The following is a 13427-nucleotide window of genomic DNA, read 5'->3' on the forward strand; positions in this document are numbered from 1 at the left end:
TAATGAATCTGACACAAACTCAGTTTTAATGTTGAAAGTCAACATATGTAGGTCCCTCATGTTTAGAGAAAAGAATAGAAAAACACACAAAAAACAAAAGACGACTGCCCAGCTGGTGTGACTCAATGGTTGAGCATCAACCTACAAACCAATAGGTCACAGTTCTATTCCTGGTCAGGGCACATGCCCAGGTTGCAGGTTCGATCCCCAGTAGGGGGTGTGCAGGTGGTAGGTGATCGATAATGTTTCTCTCTCATCAATATCTCTGTCTCTCTATCCCTCTCCCTTTCTCTCTCTCTAAAAATTGATGACACCATATTTTTTAAGATGACAACAAATGCAAGTGAGGAACAGAGGTCCTTCTAAATCTTTTGTAAACAAGTTTCCACAATAGCACACCGATCCCTTTCCTCTGCCGCCCTGACACCCTGCTTTAGGGGTGCATCAGGCTCTTTATGTAAGCTTTTCTCATTTTTCAACAACATTTATACTCTGTGGTTTTAGGTTATTTGCCTTTAAGTGAAAATCTCTCCAATGAAAAATTCCAAACCTATATGAAGAAATTTCTTCACATTTTATAAACAAAAATACCAGAAATGGAAGAGCCGATAGAAATTCAAGCAGATCCAAATTCAACCATCCATTTTTCATACTTCTCCAAGTCTGCAGCAGAGACAGACTTGGCAATTTTTTTGAGAGCCAATTCAAAGTCTCCTTTGGTAACAGGCATCTGAAGCTCCTCCTTAGAAAGTGCACGGATCTCTTCTGGACTTAAGCCATTGATGCGCCGTCTCATTGCCATTAAGGATGCATCCCTAAAAATGTACCAGAGTCAGTGAATACTTATTGTTGCAAATGCTACAAACACTTTCAGCTGTAACAAAGTTAAGGGAAAAGATTCAAAAGATCATGTCATATGATTTTATGATGCTGTGTGGAATTTTCTACCTCAGAGACACCCTGGGAGTTCACGAAAGGTTAAAACAGAATGGAAAGGACTTAAACATAAAATGTATTGTTCATGAACCCTAAAAGTCCATATTGGACTCAGATAATACTGATTATTATTTTCCCCACTTGTTCCACAAAGACTACCAAAAAGTTTAGAAAACTGAAGTAAAATTTTAAAATACTGAATTGTACACTTAGAAATGAACATATGGCTCAGTATTAGTATAATTCAAATCTATACCAATTTGTTTATAATCTAATTAGAGGAGGTAAAGCCAGGAACCTCTCTCTCTAGAACATGAATGTATTTGCATATAGTGGATGTGGAATTCCCTACACAGAGAATTTGTAGGCAACTAAAAGAATAACAAATCTAACTTCTCCAGGTCCTATTTTCAGCTCCACTCTGAAGACTTGTAAATCACTATGAAGGTTTAGAGAAAATGGACAATTAGTGCTCATGAGAAAGCTATTAGGATACCAAGCCAACCAAAACTTCAGATTCTTATATACTTTACTACAGTGATAATATAAACTATCGTGAGTTTACTGTGTGCCACTAAACTTAGATGCACACAGGAAAAATACTGGTAGAGAAAGTCAGAAACATAGATGTTGTGGTTTTAAAGAAAGGCCACTGATGTCAACTTAAGTACCATTAGGAAAGTAAGAAAAGAAAAAAAAATCCTCTTTGTTGAGTGTGGTAGTTTATCTAAAAATTATAATCTCACTAAATTGAAAGAAAAATTTTAATATATATGTATCTTTCACAGCTTAAACTGGTCAAGTTTATTCATCTGCAAATATTAAAATAATGCCAACCAAAACTAAGAGTTGTTATTTTACACGTTGATGCAACTAGGCTCCAATTTAGGGATAAATTAACCTTAGGATGTGCTAGACACAATAATTTCTTTTAAAAAATCACAGGATAGAAAAGGTGACCATATTGCTATGTAGTTATTCATCTAACCATGAACAGTGAAAGTATGTAGAGAGAAAAAAAACAACAAGAAAAATCGGGAGATCATTTCAAGAAAATGGGTGGCTGCTTTCATGTCAAGGGCTAATAACTATACTATCTTTGAGACCAGTCCTCCTGCCAAATATATAACTAATCTCTAAGGTCACAGATCATTTAAAAAAATACCTGCAAACATTAGTTATATCAGCACCAGAATAGCCCTCTATCTTCTCCGCTATATCTTCCAGTTGAATATCAGGATCCAATTCAACCTCACGAAGATTGATCTTTAGAAGCTCAGTTCTTCCTTTTGCTGTTAGAAGATTTTTTGTTATTGTTAGATGTTTTTCTATATCATTTTGATGAGAAATCACATATTAATGTTCAGGAGCAGAAACAGAGTTAGTAACTGAGTCTACAAGTATTATCAAATCTTTGCATGACTCCTGGAATTTAACTTCCTATGTGCTTTGGTTGAAATAACTAAAATTTGAAAAAAAATGATACCTGCTATGAGAACAATGGGTCTGAGATCCTTTTATGTAAAATAAAAACATCAGTATTCAAGCACCAGAAATGCTTTCAGTAAAAAACAAAAAAAGAAAAACATTTGGCCTAAGTTTTATGAAACTAGACTGCATGGAGTATAACTTCTATAAATTACTTTGCTCACTCTTTAGTATAATACAGGAAAGGAGTTCTGCAACTCTAGTCAATAGTTCTGTAAAAATCCAATTTTATTTTTCTGGAACACAACAATTAGCACAAAATGCTTATTAAATGTTTCACTTGGAGAGCCAGCCCACAGACATTTGCTATGCCAGTATGATTAAAATGTCTAAACTCAAAACAAATCAATTTAAACAATATTTTAAAAAACAACCATGCTTACAGTTTTATCATCTGTTTTAGTAGCAAATCTGCTTAATACAGCACAGTAAAATAATGCATAGTTGGATCTAACTCTTTATTATTTCCTGATATATAAAAATGAAATTTAATTTTCCCCCACTTTTATTTTGAAAAATTTTAAATCTACAAGTAAAAAACTCAATGAACACCTACTTACCTTTCATCTAGATTCACCAATTGTCAACATACTGCCATTATCATTCCCTTCTCTTCTCCTCTCCTCCCTGCCCGTTTTAGAATTGAGAGCTAGCTGTAGGTATCACAACACTTCATCTTAAATTCTTCAATACTTATCTCCTAAGGACAGAGTTATCCCTGCAATTATCACACTTATCAGGAAATTTTTTAACCCTCACCCAAGGATATGTTTCAAGAGAGGAATGAGAGAGGGAGGCAGAAAGGGAAGGAGAAAAAGAGAGAAACATCAATCGATTGCCTCCTGTACATGCCCCAACCAGGGATGGAACCCACAACCTAAGTAAGTGCCCTGACCAGGAATCAAACCTGCCACCTTTTGGTGTACAGGATGACACTCCAACCAAATGAGCCACCTAGCCAGGATAATTGGGTATTTTAATCTATGTTTCTGTATCTGTGTAATAGTGTTCACACACACATACACACACACGTGCACACACAGAGCAAAGCAAAGAGCAACCACAGTGGAAAAAGAAGCAACCAAGTATTATCTGGGATTGTCACACAAAAAAAGGATGTGACTAGAAAAACCTTTATTTCTAGAATTCCTTAACCTTGGGAGCTCCCAATCCTTGGCCATTCCTAGCCAGTAAGCCCACCTTACAGTTCACCAGGGTACACTGCAAGTGGTGTAGGGCCAAAGAACTCCTCCACTCAGGTGGTCAGCAGGAGTGTGGGAAGAAAGAGAGAAGAGGAGGAAGTTCCTGGGTCCCCTGCTACAGAATGTGGCTGTGCTCCTGATGGCCCCATAATGAACTCTGAATTTAACAGAGGAACTCATTTCACAGTGCCCCACATGGAGCAGATGAGTGCTAGTGAACAAATATCGCTTTGCTCCTTTAGTCCCATTAGCAGACCACCACGGTGTTTCTAAAGCAAATGTTTTACTGTGACTGCCCTAAGAACTTAAACAACAAATAGAATGAAATGTATTATCCCCCAGAAAGGAAGTTCTACACAGTCAACTTAAATGAACCTGTTCATAAGTGAGGGCCTGGTGGTCTGAAGCTTAGTTGGAAGTGTCCTCCTTTTCCCTGATAACTATGATTTAGGGAAGATTAACTTTTAATACTGGTTGTATCAGTGATTTGTTAGAAGGTTCTAAGTGGGATTTATCAGCTCCATAAAACTGAATCAATGACCTTTTAAAAGGATTTAACGAGGGGTTAATGTGTTAATAATAGTATAAAGACCTGCCATGGCTACAGAGCCAAGTTAACACACATTCTAAGTATAAATAAATATGTGATAACAATTCTCTTTAAACACACTAGGCAGTTCAGTGAAGTGGATAATTAGTGTGTGTATGCTGGGGCTAGACCAGCCGTGGGCAAACTACGGCCCGCGGGCTGGATCCGGCCCGTTTGAAATGAATAAAACTAAAAAAAAAAAAGACCGTACCCTTTATGTAATGATGTTTACTTTGAATTTATATTAGTTCACACAAACACTCCATCCATGCTTTTGTTCCGGCCCTCCGGTCCAGTTTAAGAACCCATTGTGGCCCTCGAGTCAAAAAGTTTGCCCACCCCTGGGCTAGACTGTGCTCATACCCCTGTTCTGCTGTCCTGAGCAAGATATTTAACCTCTCAGTGACTCAGCCTCCTCATAAGTAAAATAGAGATAAGAACAGAATCTACCTCATAAGACTGTTGTTAGATAAGCTAATACACTGAAAGCCTTGCCCAAAGTCAGCACTCAGTAAATGTTCGTTGTCCTATCACCACCAAATAGGAGCAGAGGGAAATCGAGAAAACCCAGATCCCTTTTATGAAGGATAATCTGTGAGACAGATCATGTAGATGAAACACCCAGGGATGTAGAGTCCACATAGAGAGATAGGCCAGGGCAAAGAAGACCTCGGAATTAAATGCTTTAATGTCGACTTTGAGAAATAATAAAATTTAAATGGAAGGGAAGAACATGAACAATCTAGGAAATGGGAGCATCATAAATAATGATGTGGAAGTAGAAAGCAAAACACATGTAACAGAGTGAAAAAAAGTCAGTAGGAAAAGTACAACAGAGCACTTACGAAAGGCAAGTGACACAGAGAAAGAAAGTGTGAACTTGCAGTAGAAACAAGCAAGCAAACACACACACACACACACACACACCAAAACAAAAAAAAAAAACTAAAAAAAAAAAAGAGATGAGAGTTACTGAGAGTCCACGATGATGCCTTGATGGTTAAGGAGGTTAGTCTAAGAAAATAGAATTAGAGGGGGCTGGAGAAAGGAGACCATTAGGCTGACCAGGTGGACACTGCCATTTTTAGATGCAAGAACTAAGAGGAGATTTAGTGTCAGGCCAAGCTCCACCTGTCCTGTTACTTGACTTCTTGCCTTCAGTTGATCATGGAAGGTTGAATTTAACAAGATGACTGCAAGAGTTTCTTTTATCCCACACATGCTCCTCCCACCCAAAGGCAGTCTAATTCCCTTCCTCCTGAAAATGGCTGGGCTTGTAAATACTTCCACCCAGAGTAAGGCAGAAGTGGCAATTCATGACCTCAAGGCTAGGTCCTAATAATGCACCTTGCAACTTTTCCAGTGTAATAATCACACCTGGAGCCCTGAGCTACCATGTATGAAATCTGTCTGTCTACAGGTAACATGGAGGTACTCCAGCTGAAGCCCTAGGCCTCAACCACCAGGCATGTGGGTAACAGCATTCCAGATGATCCCAGGCTCCAGATGTGGGTCATCTTTAGCTACTGAACCTTCCCATTTCTGACCCTAGACATCATGAAGAAGAAAACCTTTGACCTTGGGGTAAGCAAAGACTCTTAAGACACAAAAAGCACTATCCAAAAAGAAAAATTTGACAAGAAGACTTAATAAAAATTAAAACTTCTGCTTACTGAAGACACCATAAAGAAAATTGAAAGGGAAACCACAAAGTGGAAGAAAATATTAACAATGCATCTACATGATCAAGAACTACACTGCATTAATAAGACAACAAATAAACCAATTAAAAACTGTACAAAATACTTGAAAAGACATTGTACAAAAGATATACCAATGACCGACAGGCACACAGAAAGGTGCTCTACATCATTAGTCACCAGAGAAATGCAAATTAAAACCATAATAAAATGACATTTCACACTTAACTAAAATGACTAAAATTAAAATACCAACAATACTAAATGTTGACAAAGATGTGGAAGTACTGGAATCTCATTTATTGATGATGGAAGTATAAAATGGTACAACCACTAAGGAAAACAGTCTGGGTGCTGCAAAATCAAACATATACCTATACTATGATCCACCTATTCCTTTCTTATCTACATTAACCAAAAGAAATAAAAACATTCGTACATAAAAATATTTGTATGAGAATATTTATAGCTTCATTCATAGTAGTCAAAATAACTCAAATGTCCATCAAAAAGAGAATAAAAAATTTCAGTATAATAATATCACAGATAAACTACTGATACATGTAACCACATGGATAAATCTCAAAAACATTATGTTGAGTAGTAACCACATACACAAGTACATATGTCATGATTCCATTTATATGGAGTTTAATAATATGTAAAACTAATCTATGGTGATAAAAATCAGGAAAGTAAAAGGGGTTTGGATTAATTGGTAGGAGGCACAGAGAAACTTTCTGGGATAAAAGAAATATCCTACATCTTGAGTAGGATAATAATTAAACAGGAATATTCACTTGGTAAAACTCATCAAATTTACACTAAATATTTATACATTTCACTGAATATATAAATCTAAAAAAAAAATCCTTAAGAAAATTTCAATGTTCATCAATAGGAATAAAATGGTATTTTTCTAAAGCAGAATATCTCAAGGAAACTTTATTTTTAAACACTTAAAGTTTAATGAAGACTCTTCACGTTTAAAAGTAAAAACTAAGATGTCCTACCCAATTTATTAACATGAATTCTGCTCTAAGTGTAAGAGCTGCTCTGAAATGTACTGCAAATAGTTTTTGTAATGCTAAAAACTTCTTTTAGCAGAATGTCAATGGAATAAAGACAAGAGGAAAAAAAGATAACAGGGAAAAAAAATTGAAACACTATAAAGGGAATACATTGTACCTGTTGGGAGAGGTATATAAATCCTCTTCTCTAATCTTCTTCGCAAAGCTTCATCAATATCCCATGGGAAATTAGTAGCAGCTAATACCATAACCATTTTGGAAGGATCATCATTCTCTAAAGCTCCTCCAACACCTACATACAGTAAGAGGAAAAAGTCCATTATTTTTTCATTCAACTAACACTCCAAGCATCAGTCACAGGCTGGTGATAGGCTCAATGATAAAAATAACAGTCCTTCTGACTTCTGGATGGTGGCAGACGAGGCACTTCAACAGATAACTATAAAAAAGGAAACTGAAGAGTCCACATCATCTATTATAGGATTCTAATCCAACAAGAAAAACCTTTTTTTCCTGTAAGAAAATAAAGTATATTCCTCTGAAAAGAAAAGGCATGAAAGATTCTTCTGTTTTATCCCTCTGATTTTTTAAACCATGAAGTTCCTCAAAAATTGTTATTTTCTTAAATGTTACTTTTCAATTACAGTTTACATTCAATATAATTTTATATTAGCTTAAGGTGTACAGCATAGTGGTTAGGCAATCATTTACAAAGTGATTCCCCCCGATATTTCAAGTACCCACCTGGCACTGTATATAGTTATTACAATACTAGAGGCCTGGTGCACAGATTCGAGCACTGGTGGGGTCCCTCGGCCTGGCCTGCAGGGACTGGACCGGAACCGGCTCTCCGACATCCCCCAAGGGGTCCCGGATTGCAAGAGGGCACTTCTCAGGTGATGCACCCCGGAATCAGACTCCCTCCTCTCTGGTTCCGGGTCCGTCAGCTGAGAACCGCAGCTGCCAAGTCTGCCCCCTGGTGGTCAGTGCACATCATAGCTACCAGTCGGAGCGTCTGCCCCCTGGTGGTCATTGTGTGTCATAGCTACTGGTCAGATGATTGGATGGTCACTTAGGCTTTTATATATATAGATTATTGACTATATTCCCTATGCTGTATTTCACATATCCTGGACTATTTTGTGAATACCAATTTGCACATCTTTCACCTAGCACCCCCAACCTCCCTCTCCTCTGGCAACCATCAGTCTGATCTCTATATCTATGAGGCTGTTTCTACTTTTATTCGTTTATTTTGCTCTTTAATTTCCACATATAAATAAAGTAATCTGATATTTGTCTTGCTCTGTCTGACTTATTTCACTTAGCATAATACCCTCTGGGTCCATCCATGTGGTCGCAAATGGTAAAATTTCATTCTTTTTATGCCCAAGTAATATTTCATTGTGTGTATGTATGTATGTATATGTGTGTGTATACCCATATAAACATTTATACCACCACTTTTTATATAATCATCTGTTGATGGGCTCTTGAGTTGCTTCCATATCTCTGCTATTATAAATAATGCTGCAATGACTATAGGGGTTAATATAACTTTTCAAATTACTGTCTGGGATTTCTATAAATATATACCCAGAATGGAATTGCTGGGTCATAAGGCAGTTGCATTTTTAAATTTTGGAAGAGCCTCCATACTGTTTTCCATAGTGGCTGTACCAATCTGCATTCCCACCAACAGTGCACTAGGATTCCCTTTTCTCCACATCCTCGCCAGCATTTGTTTTTTGTTGATTTATTAATGACTAGAGGTCTGGTGCATGAGATTCATGCACTGGAGGAGGGGGACCCTCAGCCCAGCCTGTGCCCTCTCAAAGTCTGGGACCCCTTGGGGGATGTCTGCTTGCCAGCTTAGGCCCAAACCCCCGGGGATTGGGCCTAAGCCAGCAGTCAGACATCCCTCTCACAGTCTGGGACCCCTTGCTCCTTACCGCCCGCCTACAGCAGAGGCGGGAGAGGCTGCCGCCACCACCACTGCACTCACCAGCCATAAGGCCAGCTTCTGGCTGAGCATGCTCCCCCTGTGGGAGTGCACTGACCACCAGGGGGAAGCTCAACGCAGAAGCTGCCCCTGGTGGTCAGTGCGCGTCATAGTAACCGGTTGTTCTGCCGTTTGGTCAATTTGCATATTAGGCTTTTATTATATAGGGTAGCCATTCTGACAGGTGTGCGTGGTAGGCCTGAGGTGGTATCTCTCTGTGGTTTTAACTTGCAATTCTCTGATGATTAATGATTTTGAGCATCCTTTCATATGTCTATTGGCCATCTCTATGTCCTCTTTGGAAAAGTGTCTATTCAGGTCTTCTGCCCATTTTTTAATTTGATTGTTTGGGCTTTTTTGGTGTTTAGTTGTATGAGTCCCTTATAAATTTTGGATACTTAACCCCTTATCAGATGTATCACTGGCGAATATCTTTTCCCACTCAGAAGGTTGTATTTTCATTTTGATGATGGTTTCTTTTGCTGTGCAAAACTTTTTATTTTGATGAACTCTCATAACTTTTTTTTCTTTTGTTTCCCTTGCCCAAAAAGATATATCAGAAAAAAATATTGCTAAGAGAAATATCAGAGAATGTACTGCCTATGTTTTCTTGTAGGAGTTTTGTAAGTTCTCACATTTAAGTCTTTAATCCATTTTGAACTTGTTCTCATATAGGGTGTAAGAAGGTGGTCTAGTTTCATTTTTTTTTGCATGTATCTGTCCAATTTTCCCAACACCATTTATTGAATAGACTGTTTTTATCTCACTGTATGTTCTTGCCTGTTGTGCATGGTTGGGGTCCCTCAGCCTGGCCAGCAATCGGGGCTGATTGGGGCCAGCCGGCCAGGGGAAGGGACTGTGGGAGGTTGGCTGGCCATGGGAGGTTGGCTGTGGAAGCACACTGACCACCAGGGGGCGGCTCCTGCACTGAGTGTCTGCCCCTCTGGTGGTCAGTGCACATCATAGCTACCGGCCGGTTATCTGGTTGTAACAGTCACTTAGGCTTTTATATATATAGATTAATTGACCATCTACGTGTGGGTTTATTTCTAGGCTCTCTATTCTGTATCATTGATTTATGTGTCTGTTTTTATGCCAGTATCATGCTGTTTTGATTACCATAGGAGTATAGTTTGTAGTATAGTTTGGTATCTGGTAGTGTGATACCTCCAATTTTGTTCTTTTTTCTCAACATTGCTATGCCTATTCAAAATCTTTCATGGTTCCATATAAATTTTTGGATTATTTGTTCTAGTTCTGTGAAAAATTCCATTGGTATTTTGATAGGAATTGCATTCAATCTATAGATTGCTTTGGTGATGTTAATTCTTCCAATCCATGAACACGGTATATGCTTCCACTTACTCGTATCTTCTTTAATTTCTTTCTTCAGTGTCTTACAATTTTCCGAGTACAGGTCTTTTATGTCCTTGATTAAATTTATTCCTAGATATTCTTTTTTTTATGCAACTGCAAATAGATTATTTTTTAGTTCCCTTTTTGATAGTTCATTATTTGTGCATAAAAATGCAACCAATTGCTAAATACTTATTTTGTATCCTGCTACTTAATTGAATTCAGTTATCATTTTTAGTTGTTCTTTGGTGGAATATTTAGGGTTCTCTGTATGCAATATCATGCCATCTGCAAATGACAGTTTTACTTCTTTCTAGCCAATTTGGATTTCTTTTACTTCTTCTTATCTGATTGCTGTAGCTAGGACTTATAGAACTATGTTGAATAAGAGTGGTAACAGTGAACATCTCTGTCTTGTTCCTGATCTTAAGAGAAACACTTTTAGTTTTCTCCATTGAGTATGTTAGCTGTCAGTTTGTCAGATATGGTCTTTAGCATGTTGAAGTATGCTCCCTTGGTTCCCTCATATGTTCCCTCTATTTGCTGAAAGTTTTTATCATAAATGGATGCTGGGTTTTGTCAAATGCTTTTCTGCATCTACTGATATGTTCATATTATTGTAGCCTTCATTTTGTTTACGTATATCACATTAATTGATTTGCAAATACTTACCAACCTTGCATCCCAGGAAGAAATCCCACTTGATCATGGTGTATAATCTTTATAATGCATTGCTGAATTTAATTTGCTAATATTTTATTGAGAACTTTTGCATCTGTTATCAGGGATATCCTATATAATAAAGTCCTATGTAATAAAGAGGTAATATGCAAAGCGACCATCACACCCTCGCACAAGATGGCCAACCCCATGTGGTCACAAGATGGCCACGCCCATGTCGTCACAAGATGGTTGGCAGGGGAGGGCAGTTGGGAGCAAACAGGCCAGCAGGGGAGAGCAGTTGGGGGTGATTGGGCTGGCAGGGGAGGGCAGTTGGGGGTGACTGGGCCTGCAGGGGAGGGCAGCTGGGGGGGACCAGGCCTGCAGGGGAGGGCAGTTAGAGGCAACCAGGCCGGCAGGGGAGGGCAGTTAGAGGCGACCAGGCTGGTAGGGAAGGGCAGTTGGGGGTGACCAGGCTGGCAGGGGAGGGTAGTTGGGGGGGACCAGGCCTGCAGGAAGGGCAGTTGGGGACAATCAGGCTGGCAGGGGAGAAGGTAGGCGTCAATCAGGCCAGCAGGGGAGTCGTTAGGGGGTGATCACACTGGCAGGCAGAAGTGGTTAGGGGCAATCAGGCAGGCAGGCAGGCGAGCGGTTGGGAGCCAGCAGTCCCAGATTGTGAGAGGGATGTCCCACAGGGATCGGGCCTAAACCGGCAGTCGGATATCCCCCGAGGGGTCCCAGATTGGAGAGGGTGCAAGATGGGCTGAGGGACAGCCCCCCCCCTAGTGTACGAATTTCATGCACCAGGCCTCTAGTTAGCCTATAATTTCCTTTCTTTGTAGTATCGTTATCTGGTTTTGGAATTACTATAAATGCTGGCCTTGTAAGATGAGCTTGGAAGTCTTCCTTCCTCTTGAATTTTATGGAATAGTTTGAGATGGATAGGTGTTACTTCTCTGAATGTTAGGTAAAATTCACCTGTGAAGCCATCCAGTCCAGGGCTTTTGTTTGTTCTGAAGTTTGTTTGTTGTTGTTTTTTTAATTACTGCTTTGATTTTGTTGGTCTGATCAGATTTTCTATTTCTTCTTGATTCAGTCTTGGAAGATTTTATATTTCTAGGAATTTATCCATTTCTTCCAGATTGTCCAATTAGTTAGCATTTAGTTGTTATAAGACTTTCTTATAACCCTTTGTACTTCTGTTATCAGTTGTTACTTTTTATCTTTCATTTATAATTTTTTTTTCGGGGGGGGGGATCCTTTCTCTTTTTTTTCCTTAATGAATCTGCTTAAAGGTTTATCAATCTTGTTTATCTTTTCAAACGAGCAGCTGTTGGTTTCACTGATCTTTTGTATTTTTTTTAGACTGTTTCATTTATTTCCATTCTGATCTTTATTATTTCCTTCCTTCTACTCACTTTGGGCTTTGCTTGTTGTTCTTTTTCTAGTTCCCCTAAATGTAAGATTACTGGTAAATTGTTTATTTGAGATTTTTCTTGTTTCTTGAGATAGGTCTGAAATGCTATGAATTTACCTCTTAGGACTGATTTTCATTGTGGATTTGGGGTTGTTGTATTCTCATTTCCATTGGTCTCAAGGTATCTTTTGATTTCTTCCTTGATCTCACTGTTTAGCCATTCATAATTTGGGAAGATGTTATTTAGACTCCATGTGTTTTAATGCTTTTCAGTTATTTTCTTGTAAATGATTTCTAGTTTCATACCATTGTGGTCAGAGAAGATCTTGATATGATTTCAATCTTCTTAACTTTATTGAGACTTGTTTTCTGTCCTAATGTGGTTTATCCTAATAATGATACATGTTAAGAATGTATATTCTGCTACTTTGGGGTTAAATGCTCTTGAAAACATCAATTAAATCAATCTTGTCTAGTGTGTCATTTAAGGCTGCTATTTCCTTATTGACTTTCTGTCTGGAAGATCTATCCATTGACATCAAAATCCCCTACAATGACTGCATTACTATTGACTTCTCCATTTATGTCCAACAAGATTTCCTTTATATATTCAGGTATTCCTATTTGGATGCATAAATGTTTACAAGGGTTCTATCTTCTTTATTTTTAAATATATTTTATTGATTTTTTTACAGAGAGGAAGGGAGAGGGATAGAGTAGTTAGAAACATCGATGAGAGAGAAACATCTATCAGCTGCCTCTTGCACACCCCCTAGTGGGGATGTGCCCACAACCAAGGTACATACCCTTGACCAGAATCGAACCTGGGACCCTTCAGTATGCAGGCCAATGCTCTATCCCAGGGGTGGGCAAACTTTTTGACTCGAGGGCCACAATGGGTTCTTAAACTGGACCGGAGGGCCGGAACAAAAGCATGGATGGAGTGTTTGTGTGAACTAATATAAATTCAAAGTAAACATCATTACATAAAAGGGTACGGTCTTTTTTTTTTTTTTAGTTTTATTCATTTCAAACGGGCTGGATCC

General features: G+C 38.5%; 1 protein-coding gene across 1 annotated transcript in view; it reads right to left on the minus strand.

Annotated features, from left to right (window-relative positions):
• Positions 1-329: 329 nt before the first annotated feature.
• KATNAL1 (katanin catalytic subunit A1 like 1) overlaps positions 330-13427 on the minus strand; it is a 98751-nt gene continuing 85653 nt past the window's right edge. The window contains exons 9-11 of the mRNA XM_006085460.3: positions 7104-7238; positions 2102-2228; positions 330-815 (exon numbers count right to left, since the gene is read on the minus strand). Coding sequence (XP_006085522.1) covers positions 617-815; positions 2102-2228; positions 7104-7238 — 461 coding nt within the window. The 3' untranslated portion in view covers positions 330-616. The remainder of the gene's footprint in view (positions 816-2101; positions 2229-7103; positions 7239-13427) is intronic.

This window comes from Myotis lucifugus, unplaced genomic scaffold (assembly GCF_000147115.1).
Source record: "Myotis lucifugus unplaced genomic scaffold, Myoluc2.0 scaffold_19, whole genome shotgun sequence".
Lineage (NCBI taxonomy): Eukaryota > Metazoa > Chordata > Mammalia > Chiroptera > Vespertilionidae > Myotis > Myotis lucifugus.